Source organism: Sphaeramia orbicularis, chromosome 9 (assembly GCF_902148855.1).
Source record: "Sphaeramia orbicularis chromosome 9, fSphaOr1.1, whole genome shotgun sequence".
Taxonomy (NCBI): Eukaryota; Metazoa; Chordata; class Actinopteri; order Kurtiformes; family Apogonidae; genus Sphaeramia; species Sphaeramia orbicularis.
Window position 1 is genome coordinate 36419105 of NC_043965.1, and position 15425 is coordinate 36434529.

The 15425-nt window shown below is 36.4% G+C and overlaps 1 protein-coding gene across 1 annotated transcript; it reads left to right on the plus strand.

The window, feature by feature from the left end:
* The first annotated feature begins 3283 nt into the window (after positions 1-3283).
* trmt2a (tRNA methyltransferase 2A) lies at positions 3284-13030 on the plus strand. The gene is made up of 12 exons (XM_030142743.1): positions 3284-3352; positions 4097-4746; positions 6932-7040; positions 7128-7309; positions 7669-7783; positions 7948-8063; positions 8465-8576; positions 8693-8815; positions 10867-10942; positions 11897-12013; positions 12098-12194; positions 12335-13030. The coding sequence occupies exons 2-12, from the start codon at positions 4139-4141 to the stop codon at positions 12504-12506; spliced, it is 1827 nt and encodes a 608-aa protein (XP_029998603.1). The 5' UTR covers positions 3284-3352; positions 4097-4138; the 3' UTR covers positions 12507-13030.
* The last annotated feature ends 2395 nt before the right edge of the window (positions 13031-15425 follow it).

Here is a 15425-nt window from a genome sequence, read left to right on the forward strand (position 1 = left end):
GCGCGCCGAATTTCTTACGTATGCCCGCGCCCACAGCGTGACAGCGCGCGCATCGGCTTCCCTTTGGCTACATGTTCAGGACGCTTTTTCTGACACTTTTACACTTACTTTGGTCAAATGTAGAGGCTGACACAGCATATTCTACAGTAGTTAAGGGTTCAACATGTCTGTATTACCTGTATCTTCTCAGTGTGAAGTATTTTACTCAAGAGGATGGTGTACATTTGAGATACAACTCAAGAATCTCTGTTGTATCCGGCACTGCTATTCCACTCCATCTCAGTAGCACATATTACACTTTTTACTCTGACAGTTTTACTTTTTTCGGTTTTCATCTTTTTCACATCCAGTGAAAACCCTATTTCTCCAAATATGTGAATGCTTGTGATAAACAGGAGTCAATATTTCTGACAGTTGCCACTTTAGCAAACTGTGGAGGCTGACATCACATATTCTACATTAGTTAAGGCTTTGTAGTATCTATGGATACAAAGCAAAGCAAGAAAATAATAATTTGTTATATCGTTAAATAACATACAAATAAACTGGTTAATTAGATTTCCCAATGCTACAACATTATTAGGAGGCCATTTTAAAACTATTCTGGATAATACAATGGATAAATGGCCTCTGTGTCTATCAAACAGGGCAAATACTAATCTTGCTGCATTTATGGATACATTTAATTTTGAAGACATCTGGAGAGTAAAACACCCTGACAATAAGGCATCTAACTGGAGTAATAAAACTGGGTCAAGTCCATCAAGAAATGATTTTTGGTTGATTCCAGGGGTTTTAATCCTAATAATATTGAAGTAGAAATACACCCCACCACACTTACGGATTGTTAGGCTATTTATATCAAAATTAATTTATCAATCTACAAATCAACTCCCGCCCACGCTGCATATTAGAAGCTTTACAGCTCTTTACTACCAAATGAGATAGTTAAGAAAGAGGTTGTAAGTCTGGTAACCTATTTTTGGTGTAAAGCTAAAGAAGAAGAACAATTTTGTTCTAATTAGGAACTTCTAAAATTTGAGCTTGGCAAATTCTTTAGAAAATGTAGTAGTAATTTAGACAAATCCAAAAGAGCAAAAGAATTGAATGTAGTGTCAAGGATTACCTATTTATTTGGTAAAATACCAGATATATTATCCAAGGAAAAGAAATTAGAAGTTTCTGACTTGCAAATTCAATTAGATGAAGTGTAGAATCATAAAGCCAAGGATGCATTTGTAAGGTCCAGAGCCAGATGGCTTGAAGAAGGTCAACAAAACTGTCATTATGTTTTCATGCTGGTGCTACACTGTAATTTCCCAGTTTGGGATAAATAAAGTCCATCCATCCATCCATCCATCTAGAAAGTTATCACTTAAATATAAATAATATCATTAAACTGAAAGTTGATGGTGTCCTCACAGAGGATTATAATACAATATCTAGCCATTGCAGTCGCTTCTATTCAAAGCTATACAGTTCCAGATTGTGTAAGAAATCCGCAGAAGCCTTTCTAAACTCTTTAACAGTTTAAAACAGAAACATTCAACCTCACTAGGGTTATTAAAGTAGGCGAAACATAGTACAGTACTTTTCCACAGCCCTAATGAAATATGAACTAACACTAAGAAGTAGATCATTAAAAAACTACAACTAATAGTCCAATACTGTAAATAATTGTAAACTGTAATAATAATAGTAAAAACTTACAATTAACTGTGTAATAAACTGTAATAATAGTGAACAAAATTAAAATGTTTTTGCATTACCCATTTGGAATAGTGACACAAACAATATGGTTTACTGAAGGAAGCAATACAGAACCTGTAGACTTACATATCAGAGCTATCAGAATTGGACAAAACCAGGACTGACAATTATAACTGCTGTCCAGCTGAGTCTTATTTGTGACTTGCAAATTCAATTAATAATTTATTTAGATGGTAATAAATGACATATCCTCTTCTGCTGCAGTGTTGAGTGCCTTTCTGAGGGTTTGAAATGGCTCCAACAGAACAAATAAAAACTTCTAACTTAACACATGATCTGAAATCATTGTCAGTGTCAAGGCTATTATATACATTTTCTGTTTCACACATTCTAGAACCAAGTGTGTACAAGGAAACGTGTGTAAGTAGATTGATGTGTATATTCAGTCTGCCAATTCCAGACTGCCTTACTTATGCCATGTGTTTTACTATATACCATGTAAACTTCTTCTGAACCAAATAAAAGTCTTTAGTAAAAGTAACAGCAGGATTTAAAAATGTTTAACTCCAGATGTGAAGGTTAAGTGGAAGTTACTCTTTGTGAAAATGGGATGGCTCTGAAAAAGGCTGTTGTGGGGGGCCCCGAAAAAACATCCTTAGCAGTAAGGCAGCATTAATATGCATTGATGGAGCTGTAGTATGAATTCAGAAACATCATGTAGTCTATAAATGTAAAACACAAGGGGATACTTTACTCTTCATTTTGCTGATAACACTGGTCTATGAGTAAAATACCTTCAGAATAAAAGTAGTGAAATTTATCTTGTTCGAGTTACTAAAAAAGAAGCAATAAATCAAAAATGGTGGTTGGCTGTAGTTCATAAGATACAGCCTTGGGTCAAAATGTAAAATTCTGAGAGTTAATGAGATAATGGATTTTACTCAAAAGGAATGTTTGTATCAGAGCTACCAAATCTACCTTAAAACACTGTCTCCATATTACATTCTTTCAAGCAGAAGATTTATAAATATATTGTATAAATGTACATAAACAAATATATATGCATGAATATACTTTATCACACACATTGAAAACATCAGCTAACCAACACTTTCATTTGTTTTCTGATTCCTCTTATTCAAGCATGTGAGATTCACTACATTTAATCTCAGACAATAGTTGCAATAGTGCAATTCTTCTCTTATTACTGAAGAATTGCAGAACATTTACTAGTGTGTTAATGCTTCCTTCAGCAGGTAGTGAAGTTGTCACACAGGGAGTAAAAAGTACAATCCAATGTGTGCACTTCAGTTACACCACGTTTCTTTCCACTTCTGATTGTCTGTATGTAACTTCTCTGTGTGATTTCCTGGATTTTTTTCTTTTTCTATCAGGGACAATGAAAGTCGCTCTTCTTCACTTTGCCTCAAACAGGATAACAGACAGAAAAGTATTGCCTGTTTAGCCAAATGTTTTTTGTTTTCATTAACATGTGATTCCCTGGAATCGTGTACGTAGAGCAATAAAACGACACTATCTCTTTAAGAAAGTTCAAAGTTCACATCTCCACGTGGTTAAATCAATATGGCGGCGCCCTGCACAGTTTGATGGGAAGTGCAGCGGATGGAAAATTTAACTTAAGGTAAGACTGTTTCAGACTTTATATACATAGTTTGACATGTAGAGGTGTTACTGTCACTGCTGCCGCTTGTGTAAAAGTTAACAAAGTGTAGAAAAAAAATACAACGAATCATTTGTTTATTGACGAATTAATACATGATATGAGTCATTATCTTCTGTAGACGTCACATAATGCTGTGTTATTACAGATACAGTTCTCTCACTAACAAGGTTTTGTGTTTTATGTCTTATGGGTAAGGTTAAGCGGTGACATGGTTACATGTTTGGTGTTCAATGGGCTCTAACTTTGTACATATAGAACTTATATCATTGTATGGAACACATTTCAGTAGGTATTGGAAGTAGGCATTGAAAGCACGCACGTGCATTTCGGTCGTTCTGCGCGCGTGCGTCGGTTTCCGTCCTACTGATAACACTGGTACGGGGCGGTGCAATCCGAGCCACTTTTTGAAAGGTAGAAAAGATTGGAAACAAGTTTAATCTTTTATTGAGTTATGTTTTTAAAGTTAGCCTAATTAACCATTTTGTAAAAGCTGTTAAGTTGAAACTAAAGTTGTCAAATAAATATAAAATTAACTTCTGATATGCTGTAGAGTGCTAGTATAAAGATGTAGGAAACAGTACGATCAAATATGTAGTTGAGTAAATGTGCTTAGTTGCTTTCCATCCCTGCTGACTGACAGTAACGCAAGGTCTAAGAATGTTTCGCAGCAAAGTAATTTTCATCATTTGCTTCTTAATGCAGGAACATCAGTCTACAGATCACATCGTATTTTTATCACACGAAATGGCAGATATGAGTGGGAGCGCTGTGGCTGAAACACTACCCTCAAAGGAGGAAGGGAAACCTGAAGAACTGCCCCAGGATCCCTCTGATGATGCCAAAGCTGAGGGGGAAAATGAGACATCAGACCCCAGCATGTACCGTTACATCAAAGAGGATCTCTTCACCTCTGAGATCTTCAAAGTGGAGATAAGAAACCTGCCTAAATTCATAGGCTTTAATGACCTGAAGAAGTTCCTGGCCAAACACAGCCTCAACCCACACAAAATCAAGCTTTTTGGCAAGCAGACGTTTGCTTTTGTTACCTTTAAGAATGAGGAGGAGCGTGACAAGGCTATGAAGATGGTGCATGGTATGCAGTGGAAGGGCCAGGTCCTAAGCGTCAGGCTGGCCAAGCCCAAAGCAGACCCCATCCTGAGGAAGAGGAAACAGGAGGAAGGGGAGAGCACGGGGGGGCAGCCCCCATCTAAGAGAACAGAGGGGAGTGAGGATGAAGAGCCGCTAAATGTCCAGATAGCCAACGTGGTGACTCCTCTGTGGAATGTGCCTTATGAGGAGCAGCTGAGGAGGAAGGAGCAGGAGGTGGTGGGCGTTCTGCAAAGACTGGCCAAGTGAGTGACTCCAGAAAGTCAACTTTTCATGACCTCATCACCTCAGAAAACCAGCTCTGTTTTCAGAGTTTTTTTCTATCCTAAGAGGGAGGAGAATTGTCTCAGTTCATATTTTAACTCTGGGGCAAGGTCAAGGGTGTCAGGGATGGACAGCCCACTACTTTTTGATTCATAACTTTTGAACCAGACAAGTTTAAGACAAATATTCCACATAATTGGGAAGGTCTAAATGTTATCTTAAACACACTTAATGGGCAACATTTAGTTTAAAATATTTTTAAATGAAAAATATCAAAAACTACTGCGTCTCGAATGGCCATATTTTTTTTTTTTGCAAGAATTGCAAAGTTCTCAAAAGTTAAGTTCCTATGACATTTTCATCCTAAAATGTATTCAGTGTATACCTTAAACCCTCTATTTTACAACCTAATAATTGGTTAGAGAAAAAAAATATTTTATTACACCTAAATAGCAAGAGTTTTGACAGAGGGCAGCATCACGGATGGACAAAGGCAAAAACATCACAGATGGACAACAAAAGTAAATATCAAATTAAACATTTTTATTTCAGTTATCAATATCTTATACATTTTTTTTTTTTTTTTTTACAATATTTACAACATACAAATAATATTAACATTATTTTCAAATGTATTTTGCATAGATATATGCATTTATTAATTTTAAACACTGTGTGTTTAGAATATGACATAAATAATACAATAGTCAAATATCAATGTATTTGGAATAAATTTAGTTTATTTATGGGAGTTTATGAAATGAACCCAGAATGGCAGCAGAAAACTTTGTCACTTTCCAAACATTCACACTCATGAAACTCATTAAAAAAAATTTTCACAAATTTTTTTCTCATTTCAAAATACATTTTCCTGAAAATATAAGTAATTACCTACCCAAAAATATAAGTTTGGGGTAGATTATTGTGATTTAATTTTTTGACCAGATGTTAACCTTCTCTTGACTTCGCCCTGTAAACCTTTGTGTCATTACAAACATTAAAAGTAAACGAATTTGGAGGTTTTCACTGACCAGAAAGTGTATGAAAATTGTAACTTTACTAAAGTTGTCAGACAAATGTAACAGAATAACAAGCACAATATTTACTCTTTACATCTAGTGAAATAGATATTCAAAGTGCAATAAAATGAAAAAATGTCAACTAAAGTACACCTATGTCACATTTTGCTTAAACATACAGGGTTTTCCTTAGCATTATTAGTCTGAGGGGCAGCACACAAGCCATTTTTGGCACAACTTAAGCCGAAGTAATTTTTGGACCCAGTGAGCTGCTTTAATAAGTTTTACCCAGTGTTATATAAAGTACTGGAAAGTTACACTTGAGTAGAAGTACAGGTACCCTACCAAAACTGACTTTGGTACAAGTTCAAGGTCACTAATTGAAATGTTACTCAAGTAAAAGTCTTTACTTATCTAGTCTTTACTGTACTTAAGTATATCAAGTAATCTACAATGAACTGTACTCAAGTAATGAAAGTAAAAGTACAAGTAAATGTTAAGAACAACCAAAGGCAGCCAGAATGTGGAATATTATGCTGCTGCTCACATCAACAGAGTGGCAACAGGTTGAGTGTGGACCGTCGTTTACACTTGTGCATTACGCGATTAGACCCAATGACAAACCATCTTCCTGACTTTGTTGCAGTCACCGGTAATCTCAGTGGTGAAAACACCAAATTTTCTTACATTTATTTTTGTAACGATACTGTGCATTAAAAATGTATCAGAGTAGAGGTATGCAACTGAGTTAGGAAATGTAGTGAAGTAAAAGTGAAAGTAAACACAATAAAAAATACTCAGTAAAGTACAAATTCTCCCCAAACAAACTTGAATATAGTAGTGAAGTATTATTACTTTGTTACTATACAACACTGGTTTTACCTCTAAGCTTTTTGGATGTTGTGTTGTACCTGCTTTGTGTTTTATCCACAGATTGTAATAATAATGTTCCCTAATGATGGAATTGGAATAACAAAATTTTCTTGCCTCACATCTCCTCTAAACTTAAAGAAAATGCCAGAGCCCAGACAGCACCTTCTGCCTCCTGAAAATCCTGAGTCCGGTACTTGAGGAAAAGTACTGGCATTACACTCAAATCATACAGAAATGGCTTTCTGTGGTAAAAGCTTCACTGTTTCCTTTTCAGAGAAATTGGCAGCACCAACAAAGCCATGCTACCGTGGCTGTTTGCACAGAAAGGGAAATACAACAAAATGTGTTGTTCTCTGGAAGACATTCGACCATCTCCAACTCAGGTAAATTCCCTTTCTTTTACAGATTAAGAGGCTGCTTTACTGAGTGACTCTATACCTGTCACTGTGTTTTGGTGTGTATCATGACAGACGGAGTACAGGAACAAGTGTGAGTTCCTCATTTCAGTGGGTGCTGATGGTGAGGACAAGACCATCGGGTTCCGTCTGGGAAAATATAAAGGAGGTTCCTGTGCTGTTGTTGGGCCGGCAGAGACGTGCCATGTCTCAGCCGAGGCCAAGAGAGTGGTCAGCGAGTTTCAGAAGTTCATCAGGTATCGTTAAAAGTTCCATAGTGTTAACATATATGTGATGTACCGTAATTTCCGGACTATAAACTGCTACTTTTTTCACACGCTTTGAACTCTGTGGTTTAAACAATGATTCGGCTAATCCACTGTCAATCAAATGCACTCACATTAAAATCTTCAGATCAGTCATTTTGCATGTCATGCACATACCCTCATCATAGAAAACACACAAAGAAATTGATATGAGGCAGCTTTGAAGTTAAAGGCGATCGATCAGGTTGACTCATTCTGAAGAAAACTGAATGTGAACTTCAGGTAGAGAGTTAAATGGAATATAAAACGTATTTACACTGCAAATTTTATTTTCCTCATATATCCAACAGGACGACGCCTTACTCTGTGTACAGTCCCGAAACATATGAAGGACACTGGAAGCAGCTGACTGTACGAACTACAAGAACCGGACAAGCCATGGCTGTAGTGTTCTTCAACCCACAGGTAATAAAAACACCTCTGATGGGAGCCCCTGTTGTCCACTTTTGCCTAAGATCTGTCGAAGAAGAAGATTTACTCTGTTTCGTAACTACGCATCAACTTCCACATTGTGTTATTTACAGCTGCACATTCACCTGAATAACACCCTTAAATCATCTTTGCTTTAGAAACTTGAGGAAGAGGAGCTTGATACTTTGAAGACCTCCATGAGAAAGTACTTTACAGATGGAGAAGGAAAAGACAGTGGCGTAACCTCTCTTTACTTCGTCAGAGAGGGTCAAAGGTGAGGGAGGGGGAAAACCTGGCTCTGCATCTAAGCTGAAATGCGCAGTAAACACTAGGGCATTGCACTGGACAACATATGTTAAATATCTAATATATCATCATTTTCACACATGGATTAGCCTCCATGAAGTCCAGACTCTAATTCGGGATGTGATGAAGAGTTGATGCAGCGGTCCGATTCTCCATCATCAATAATCAAAAGTTAATACAACTATGGATGACAAAAATATTATGAACTTTATTGTGACACTACATAAGCATTATGTAGCAAAAAAGATGCCACAGTGAATGTCTGCTGTAATCAGAACCAAAGGTGGTGCAGTGAAATATTGCATGTGCAAATTTTGTTTTTTTGTCCGGGCAGTGTTTTTAGTTAATGTTGTGTGTTTGTCTGTGAAGGACATCCCCTAACCCGGAGGACATGCCCTGTGAGCTGGTAGCAGGAGACGGCTGCATTCACGAGGAGCTCTTGGGGTTAAAGTTCAGAATATCGCCTCATTCATTTTTCCAGGTAATAAAGTCAGACGACCTCAATTACTTCTACACGTAGGATTTTCAAACTCTATAACCTATAACTCAACGTTAACACGGTATTGCAGAAGTGTTGTTGTGTTTATTACCTGCTAGGTGAATACCGGAGCTGCAGAGGTGCTGTACTCTGCTGTGGGGGAGTGGGCCCAGCTGGACCAGGACAGCACAGTTCTGGATGTGTGCTGTGGGACGGGAACCATTGGCATCTCATTGGCCAAGGTATCACTAGTGGTGTCGTTAGATATTATTAGGTAGCCTGTTTAAAAAGTAGTGAGTAATGGAACTGTTTTTTTTTTTCTATGAATTGCATTTTTTTTTTAATTTTCTTTTTCCAAACATATCACATCATCACACATCTAGTATTAACATTGGAGCACTGGTAAATTACCTACTCATAACAAGAAGGGGTCTTCCTATCAATATAGTGTTTTTTTTATCTCACACACACCCACTTCGAGTACCCATGAATATTATATATACATACACCATAAATATCTACACAGCGGTATCTAATCCTAGTATACACACATACATATATAGGGTATGCAATTGTCATATTTTCATTGGGCATCCTCTTGGTCTGTAGTCTATGAAATCTAAAATGTCCAGGTATTTTCTCCGTAATGGAACATTTCAAATAACTTTATCAAAGTAAATCCCCAAAATTGAGTTTTGGGGATATAATGGTTTTATCCTGAACACCACTGCTGCTGGATATCCTTGGTGTGAATGTGATAACTTGGACAGATTTGGTTGGATTTCTTCTCCCTTGATAACCAACATAGGAGACCCCTAGTGGAAGAACCTTATCTATCTTTTCTCCTTGGCTTTTGAAATCATGTGAGATGTTTGAATGTATAATTTTTATTCTATTGTTTTTATTTGGTAGTGGTTTATTGTTCTTATTTTTTGTTGTTTTTAATTGTATGGCTTTTTATGTTTGTTTTTTTTTTTAAACCTATTCTTGTATTTTATTCTTTTATTTGGGTTTTATTTGTTCTTCTGTACAGCACCATTTTCTTTTTTGTAAGTCTTTTATTCTATTCTGTATTTTATTCTTTTATTTTGGTTTTAATTATTCTTCTGTACAGCACTTTAATTCCTCTGTGGTTATTTTAAAGTGCTTTACAGATAAAGTTGGATTGGATTGGATATCGATTTCAGTTTCTCTACGAGTATTATATGTCATCCAAATGGGGACGCTTTAGTTGAAAATCTGTTTCTGGACATAAATCGAGCAATATTAAGCAGATTGTGATAAAATTTGGTTCATATTGATCGTCTTACGAATGTCCATTTTCTCACTACCATCCAGAGTTCATATGCTGTCATTTTCCTCCACTAGGTGAAGTTTTGTGGGGAAAAATTGGTTCTCTGACCATTGTTCTGCCACTATCAGGTCGATGTGGCTCAAATTTTTCATATCGATTGTCTAACAATTATCGTGGATAGATTTATATAGCAGAGGGTTGGGGGATTTCAGCGATACACCCCTGCTGTCAGCCCCCGACAGCATAAGCCTTGTTTCATTACAGCTTCTTGACCAGGGATGGTAATCTCATTTTAGTTCAATGGTCACATACATTCTAATATGATCTCAAGGGACTCAGACCAGTAGAATAATGACATAATAGTCTATAAATAATGAGAACTCCATTTGAAATAAATTTTTCTTTTTGTTTTAGTGCAAAAAAGTGAAATTATATTAGGAAAATGTTTACATTTGCAAAATATCGTTGTACACAAAATGTGAATAACCTGAACATCATGAAGTGCAATTCTAACAATATTATGATTCAACTTATTATTTATACATGTATGTTACAGAGCACAGTGGCTCTACAAATGCACCAAACATTTAGTAACTGGCAAAATATTGTTAAAATTTTTGGAGTTTAGAAATAAAATGAGTTTGACACCCTTGACTGTTAATATCTTCAGTGTAATTTTTGCGCTCGACATATGTTTGACACCCCTGTTCTAGGCTGTTTTTATCACCTGTGGAACATATATAACAGTTGTAAACACTGACGACTCTTAATCATTTATTAAAAGTACGGTGATTTTGGAGCCCTTGTCCTTGTCAGCACTGAAAGTGACAATAATAGTAGATTTATTTAGATTAATTTTGTAATTCAGTTTAATGTATCTAGTTACTCCTCAGTGTTTACAAAATGTCCCCTAATGGATTAAGGATATTTATCAGTCCTTTAGGGGTCCATGATATAAAATTCTGAATGCATATTTATCGCAGTTTCTTTTGTTTCTAGAGGGTAAAGAAGGTCATTGGGATCGAGCTGTGCCAGGAAGCAGTGGAGGATGCCAAAGTCAACGCAAAGCTCAACGGTAGGGTGACACGGCAACCAGTATGTAAACAGAATTAAGCTGATAGAAAGATTCACAAGTATTTTCATGAGACCCTGCAATTAGCTATTCAAACAGTGTAAATCATTGAGCCTGTTTACATGACCATAAAAATCTGATAATTGTAATAACCAGATCTGATGTGTTTTCATGTACTTAAGAAATGCAATAACTGAAAACCCTGGTTTGGACACTGCAGTCCATTATCGTATTTCTTTCGGAGTATCTTAGTACATAGTGATGGTAGACTCACTACTGTTAATGAGCCTGTTTACATGCACACCAATACTCTGATCATTACCCGATTTCTGGAGTTGTCAGATTATTCTAGTGACCATGTAAACAGTATAATCTGTTTGATCAGATAAAGGCAGTAATCTGATTATGAGAAATCAGATTAACACACCTGGATTTCTCCCCAATACTCTGATGTCTTCCCACATGTATACAGGTTAATCTGATTTATTTCCTTCTTTTACATCTGCACATGTGTAAAGACAATTAAAATCATAGAAACAGAAGTTATGTAGTCAAATGTGGGTGGAAGACAGTAACAGGAAGTTCAAGTCTACTATCACTACCTACGTACGTACTCCGAAAGAAATCTGATAATGGACTGGAACGTCTAAACCGGGGTTTTTCTGATTATCACACTTCTTAAATTCATGTAATTATCTGATTGCTCCCAGGTATCAGATTTTTATGGTCATGTAAACAGACTCGTCTTTTTTGCTCATGTTTGACTACGTAACTTCTGTTTCTATGATTTTAATTGTTTATACACATGCGCAGACGTTAAAGAATGAAATGCATCAGATTAACCTGTATAAATGCAGGAAGACAATGGAGTATTAGTGTGCATGTAAACAGACTCGGTGTCTTCTTCACCCTTTTCCCTGGGTTCATGGTCAGTATGTGATTGGTTTTCATTTGAAGGTCTAAGTAATGTGGAGTTTCACTGTGGAAAAGCTGAAGACGTGTTCCCCAACATTCTCAATGCTCTGGTGTCGCCCAACGTCACAGCCATCGTGGACCCACCGAGGGCAGGCCTGCGTAAGTACAGGACCAAACAAATGCATCTGAAATGCACATCAAGTTTTGTCATGTAATACAAGTTGCTATCTTAAACCAACACAGATTCCAAAGTGATTCTTGCCATCAGGAGAGCAGAACACCTGAAGAGGCTGGTGTATGTGGCATGCAACGCCAAGGCAGCCATGAACAACTTCATAGAGTGAGTTATTTCTCCTTAAATACAACAGTGTTTTGAATCATTTTGCTTCTCGATATTTGCTTCATTAACTCACTCACCATCCTAGAGAAAGCTACCAGTTGCGTAAACCTTTAAACCTTATGTTGGGCTCCTGTGTTCAGTCTGTGCAGAGCCCCCTCAAACAGGGTTCACGGAGCCCCTTTCCGTCCGGTGCGAGCCATGGCCGTGGATCTGTTCCCTCAGACGATGCATGTTGAGATGCTTCTCCTGCTGGAGAGAGTGGACTACGATTCCCAGCAGAACAGCAGCACTCAGGAACAAGCAGGTTCTTAGCGTTAAGACACTGTACAGGTTTATAGTGTAGGATCCAAAGGTGGCAGGTTTGGAGTCACATCACTAGTGTATGCACACAGTTCTGTAAGGAGCCTTGGAAAAATAAATGTTATGTTAATCATAAAAATCTGTCTTTTACCATTTGCTTGAAGTGCCTGCAAGGCCTTATAGTGTTGTTTCAGGTAAAAGGTCAGTTCACCCAAATAAAAATATGTGGGGAAACATTTGTTACTTCAGTGAGCTGACCTTTTTAAGGGACATTCCTTCAGGTGAAGTTACTCATCATTTCTAAATTCATCATCATCATCATTTGTGCTTTGGCAGCAAAGCAATTAGTTTATTAGTACTATACTAGATCAGTAGGAGTGTTGTCTAAACAGCATCTCACTGATGCTTTACCTGGTGTACTTTTTTAGTTTCAGAGCTAATGATTTAATGCTGTTTATTCACTAAAAAGCTGAGTTGTGTCTTTAGTTGTATCCAAATTCTGGTACAATAAAATTTTACTTTCCTGAAACCTGAAAGTCTGTGGTTTGACTGTTAATTGTTACCATAGGTTAAATTGGACTGGAGTGTACAGGAGCTCAGCCCCACCTCCTTCAATATAAAACAACCCTCTATTATTTCTGTTATTCAGTTTCATCTCCTGATAAACGAAATAAACTATGAAGTTAAACATGAGCAAGACGACCCAAAGACACACCCAAATCTACTATATGGGATTGTCAGACATCACGTTATAACACATTCTATAATTCTAGTATCTCAGTACGTCAACATCAGTGCACCACTCATCTAAACCATGATCTATTCTAAATGGATCCTAGAATTCTAGAACCTACAGCAGGGTTATCCACACTTCTTCAGCTTGTGAGCTACTTTTAAAGTGACCAAGACAAAATGATCTACCACCATTATATATTAATACATATATCAGCGGATAGCTCATTAGGTAATATTACTACCATTTATGTCACTGGTTCCATTGACCACACACTGTAATCTGACAGTCTGAAGTTGAACTGTGTGAGGCATAGATTACTGTTCAGTGTATCTGCTGGACTGCATTTAATCTTCTTCATGCAGCTTTGTAATGTGCAAATAAATAACTTGTTATTGTTGCATGATCAAATTAAAAAGATAATAAATTGAAAAATATTAAGACCCTCATTGCTTAGATAGCTATTCAGTCACACAGCCTACACATTAAAACCCAACCAAAAAATGTATTGCGTAAGTTGTGGGCAATAGAGGGCAATATAATGTAGACGCTCGTGAAATAAGATAACCATTGACCATAGGCTACACAAGTACTCCCCCTCCTCACAAAAGCCAATTTAACCACTGATTGTTACTGCAAAAGAGTAATACTAAACATAACACATAATTGACAGCAGTCACTAGTTTTTTTTTAACAATTCTGATCATTTCATTCCAGTATAATCCCTCTGCTAATTCAGTTTGATATCAGAATAGTAGTATTGTTTCATTTCAGCTCTTAGATATTCTATTACATTCTCAGAGGGTAAAAAGGATATAAACTTTGTAAATAGATGGTAGACTGAAACACTTTAGGTAGTTTACCTCATGCAGTCCATTCTTTCAGGCAGAATTTCTACCACTGATGATTTGAGGCCTCCCTGTATGAACACACTCTGAGGAAGCACCAGTTCCTTCAGTAATGTAGGCAGTGTTGTATAAAGTACTGGAAAGTCACACATGAGTAGAAGTACAGGTACCCTACCAAAGAAAAGTTCAAGTCACCAACTGAAATGTTACTCAAGTTAAAGTCTTTAATTATCTAGTATTTACTGTACTTAAGTATATCAATTAATCTACAATGAAATGTACTCAAGTAATGAAAATAAAAGTATAAGTAAAGGTTAATAACAACCAAAGGAAGTCAGAATATGGATTATTATGCTGCTGCTCACATCAATAGAGTGGCGACAGGTTGAGTGTGCACTGGAAAAAATCCAAATCTTACCAAGTGTATTTTTCTCATTTCTAGTCAAAATATCTCATCACACTTAAAATAATACATAATCACCTAAAGAGCGACTTTTCAGTGAAATATAAGAACTTATTTTTAGACAATAGATTTTGAAAATCTTATTTCAAGAACTCTCCCCAAAATAATTTTCACTTGTTCCATTGGCAGATTGTTTTGCTTGAGTTAAGCAAAAAAAAAATCTGCCAAGTCACATCTTCCAGAATTTGTTGCAGTCACCGGTAATCTCAGCAGTGAAAACACCAAATTTCATTTAGTTTTTGTAGTGACACTGTACATTAAAAGTATATGAGTAGAAGTATGCAATTGAGTTGAGTTAGAAATGTAAATAAGTAAACAGAATAAAAAATACTCAGTACAGATTCTCCCAAAACATACAAGAGTACAGTAGTGAACTATTAGTACTTTGTTACTATACAACACTGAATGCATGGGTGACTTATTTTGAGTGTATCTATTCTTTTGTCTGTCATGGCTGATTGGTTTAGAATGTCTCGTGATAAGTAAAATGACACTGGATCTGAAGGGTGATGGTACACAATCAAAATTGAAATACTGAAATTTCACCAAATTTACATACTTAGGTTCACTGACTAAGCTTACATAGAAAATTCTTTAACCCTTATGTGGTGTTCAGATTTTTGTTATTCAGCCAGTGTCTGTGGGTGTAGTGGACCCGCTGCATTTGTGGGTTTTTAATTCAACATAAACAATTTTATGTTAAAATACTCAACAGATGTTTACTTCATCCCAATTACAAGCAACATAAAAAGCATGTTTAATGTTTGCCTTTGCTAGATCACATTTATGAATTAAAGTGCTATTCATTTTTAGTTTGTATTTTTAATAAAATGTAATATAATGAAGATATGAGAGGAAAAAAATTCATAAAAAATAATTACTCATTT

Coding starts and splice junctions, on each gene's coding strand:
- trmt2a (XM_030142743.1), top strand. CDS start 4,139: ATGGCAGATATGAGTGGGAGCGCTGTGGCTGAAACACTACCCTCAAAG. Junction 7,310..7,668: donor GAGTTTCAGAAGTTCATCAG/GTATCGTTAAAA, acceptor TATATCCAACAG/GACGACGCCTTACTCTGTGT. Junction 8,577..8,692: donor CGCCTCATTCATTTTTCCAG/GTAATAAAGTCA, acceptor ATTACCTGCTAG/GTGAATACCGGAGCTGCAGA.